This window comes from Silene latifolia, chromosome 10, assembly GCF_048544455.1.
Source record: "Silene latifolia isolate original U9 population chromosome 10, ASM4854445v1, whole genome shotgun sequence".
NCBI classification, from domain to species: Eukaryota; Viridiplantae; Streptophyta; class Magnoliopsida; order Caryophyllales; family Caryophyllaceae; genus Silene; species Silene latifolia.
The window spans coordinates 25878710-25881998 of NC_133535.1; the positions used below are offsets into that span (position 1 = coordinate 25878710).

The window sequence follows — 3289 nt, forward strand, 5'->3', positions numbered from 1 at the left end:
TCTGGAAAGAATTTCCATGCTTAGAACAAATAGGTAGGGAGATATGGGATCCCCTTGCCTGACACCAGAATTACCAGGGAAGAAGCCACAAATACTGCCATTTACCTTAAGAGAAAACCAAGTAGAAGTTATACAACCCATTATCCAAGTAACAATTTTTTTGGGGAAGCCCAAGCCTTGAAGCATGTTCTGAATGAAGTCCCATTGAAGAGAGTCAAAAGCCTTCTTTATGTCCACTTTAATCAAGCACCTTGGAGAAATAAGACTTTGATTGTAACTCTTGACTAAAGCCTGAGACATCATGATATTCTCAAAAATATTTCGTCCCTTGATAAAAGCAGCTTGCTCACTCCCCACTAAGTCAGGTAGTACTACCTGCAACCTATTAGCTAGTATCTTACTGATGGTCTTGTAGACAACAGAGCAACATGCTATAGGTCGAAAGTCCTGAACTGCAAGAGGCACTGCCTTTTTAGGGATAAGGGCAAGAAGAGTGGTGTTAACTTTTCTCATCAGTCTTCCTTTTCTAAAGAACTCCTCCACAGCAGCACAAAAAGTATCCCTAACAGTATCCCAGTCTTTCTTGAAAAAACCAGATGAAAAACCATCCTGACCAGGGCTCTTATTAGGAGAAATGCTGAACAAAGCTTTCCTAATCTCTTCTCTTGTTACTGGAGCAATGAGCTTAACCCCTGCCTCTTCTAAAACCCCAGGGCCAGAAGAGAAAACTATGTCACTTATGGGTGTAACATTAATTTTCCTCCCCAAAAGACTAGTATAGTAATCCACAAATGCAGCAGCATTAACATTATCAATTCCATATCTAGTAACGCCATCTTTATCATTAATCATACTAATGGTACTTTTATGCCTCATAATAGCAAGTTTAGAGAAAAAGAAACTTGAAGAGCAATCCCCTTTCTTTATGTTGTTCACCTTGGCCTTCCGAAATAATCCGCTTCAGTCTTACAAAGTTTAACATATTGACCAGCTAGATGTTTCTCTTTTTCAATCAGAAGAGGAGAAAATAAATCAGTTTGTAGCTCAGTCTGACAATCCTCCAGTTGCCCTCTGAGAGCCTGAACCCTTTTTGTGATATTAGAAAAGCTCCTTTTATGCAACTGCTGTAGGGAATTCTTCACACTTTTGAGTTTTAGAAACAACTGATACATGGGAGTTCAATAGCAAGGTGTGTTCCAGGCACTTTGGATAAGTTCCTGGTAATTAGGATGATCTTGCCAATCATTCAAAAAGCTAAATCTCCTTTTAACAGGACTAGCAAAAGCCAGAGACACCATCAAAGGAGAATGATCAGAAGGGCTAGGGGGCATACTTAGAGCATATGAAGCAAGGAACATGGTAAGCCAAGCTGGGTTTACCAAGACTCTATCTAATCTAGCCCAGGTTCTTGCGTCTGACCCCTGCTTATTGGACCAAGTAAATTCAGACCCCATGCTATGCATGTCATCTAAATAGCACTTAGCCAAACAAGCATTGAAAGCCAGGATATCCTGAGTAGATGGAGGATTAGGGCCCTCCCGTTCACTCAAGCTTCTAACAACATTAAAATCTCCCATTACAGCCCAGGCAGAGGTAGTTTGTGAGGTCTCAGTAAGCTTATCCCATAGAGCTACCGTTGCTGTAGGGTCATTCAAAACATATACACAAGTTAGAGCAATGGCTTGATTAGTAGCCTTGAACCAGACATCACAGTGGATAAGTTGTTCATGGAGGATTACATTACTAATAGCAACAGTAGCAGGATTATAATACAGCCAAATCCTACTTTTGTGCTTTATTGCTGATAATACCATAGTAAGAAAAATGAGACATTATTAACTTCTCTTTATGCTCCTTGACATGTGTCTCAACCAAGCCAAGAATATCTAGCTTATTCTTAACTAAAAACCTACTAACCTCCAACTGTTAATGTTCCAAGATGCTATCATCAGGAACTTCAGGGGGTTTGGGATCAATAGTAGCCACCAAACTCTGATTATTATCCTCCAGAGGCAACAACACTTCCTCATCAGCAGCAAGAACAGAATAATCATTTTGCACAGAAATCACTGTTGAAGACTCAACAGCCTGTTGCCCAACACTTCCAGTAGAGCTTTGGTGCTTAGCTCCAACTGTATTTCTCCCTCTTGCTTTAGATGAGCCTGCTTTGCTAGTTCTAGTACCACCAGTATTATGATCCTTTGCAGGGGCAGCTACAGTAGGCACCTCGGTAGGGGCAGCTGTTGCAGTGTCCTGAACATGAGCCTTCTTCTTCCAAACAGGCTGTGCAACCACCTTATCCTTATTTAGCTTGCAGAAATTTTCAGTGTGACCAAGCTTACCACAACAATGAAAATAGAAAGGCTTTAATTCATAGACGATTTTCTGAACTATTTGGCCATGATATGTAGTTTTAATGATGACTTGCTCAGGCAGCTCAGAAGCTAAATCCGCCTCAACCATTACTCTGGCAAAATATAACCGTGCCTTACATGTAGTGGTCAAGTCAACATATAGAGGCTGGCCTACCTTACTAGCAAGCTTGCTTAACATAACATCAGACCATAATACAGGGTCGAACTCTGGGAAAAGTATCTAGATAGGAACCACAGACAGCTTCTCTATTTCCATGGAGAAGTTGGGAGTCCATTGCTTTAGGACCAGAGAGTTACTGCCTAAAGACTAGGGACCACCCTTCAAAACCTCTTCCATGTCCTCGACACTAGTGAATCTAAAAGAGAACCATCCTCTCTTGAAATACTAAATTGCAGGCATTGAGACAAGATTCCAACTCTTAGAGACATAAGCCTGCATTTGAGCCACAGTAGGTCGAGCACCTAGAACATTACCCATTAAAGTGTATTTCCAAAAACGCAATTCACCCTCCACATCATCCTCAGTGACATCTATCTCAGTTGAGTCTGCACTGTGTTGACAGTAATGGAGACTCATTCCAACTTTTGGCTTAACCACTTTGTTCCACCCCGTCCCCGCCACAGTAGTAGCAGGAACAGCTACAGAGTTCGCAGTCGTAGCAGGAACAACACCAGTTTTAGCGCCAGTCCCCATGCTAAACTCCAAGGATGGCTTATCCTGGGGAAGAGCCTCAAAGTTAGGTTCTATTTCCTCAACCAAAGTATCCCCTGACTCACGAAGAGAACTAATAATCGAGTTATAGGTCTTAGGGCGTCTGTGACTACGAACAGGAGAATCAACCAACTCATTAACCACAAAAGGAGTACAAACAACATCACCTGAATCAGCATCAGAAACCACATGTTGAGCATCC

General features: G+C 41.7%; 1 protein-coding gene across 1 annotated transcript; it reads right to left on the reverse strand.

Annotated features, from left to right (window-relative positions):
- Positions 1 to 1178: 1178 nt before the first annotated feature.
- On the reverse strand, positions 1179 to 1814 carry LOC141607321 (uncharacterized). Its single transcript, XM_074426677.1, has one exon. The coding sequence runs from the start codon at positions 1812 to 1814 to the stop codon at positions 1179 to 1181; it is 636 nt and encodes a 211-aa protein (XP_074282778.1).
- Positions 1815 to 3289: the final 1475 nt, after the last annotated feature.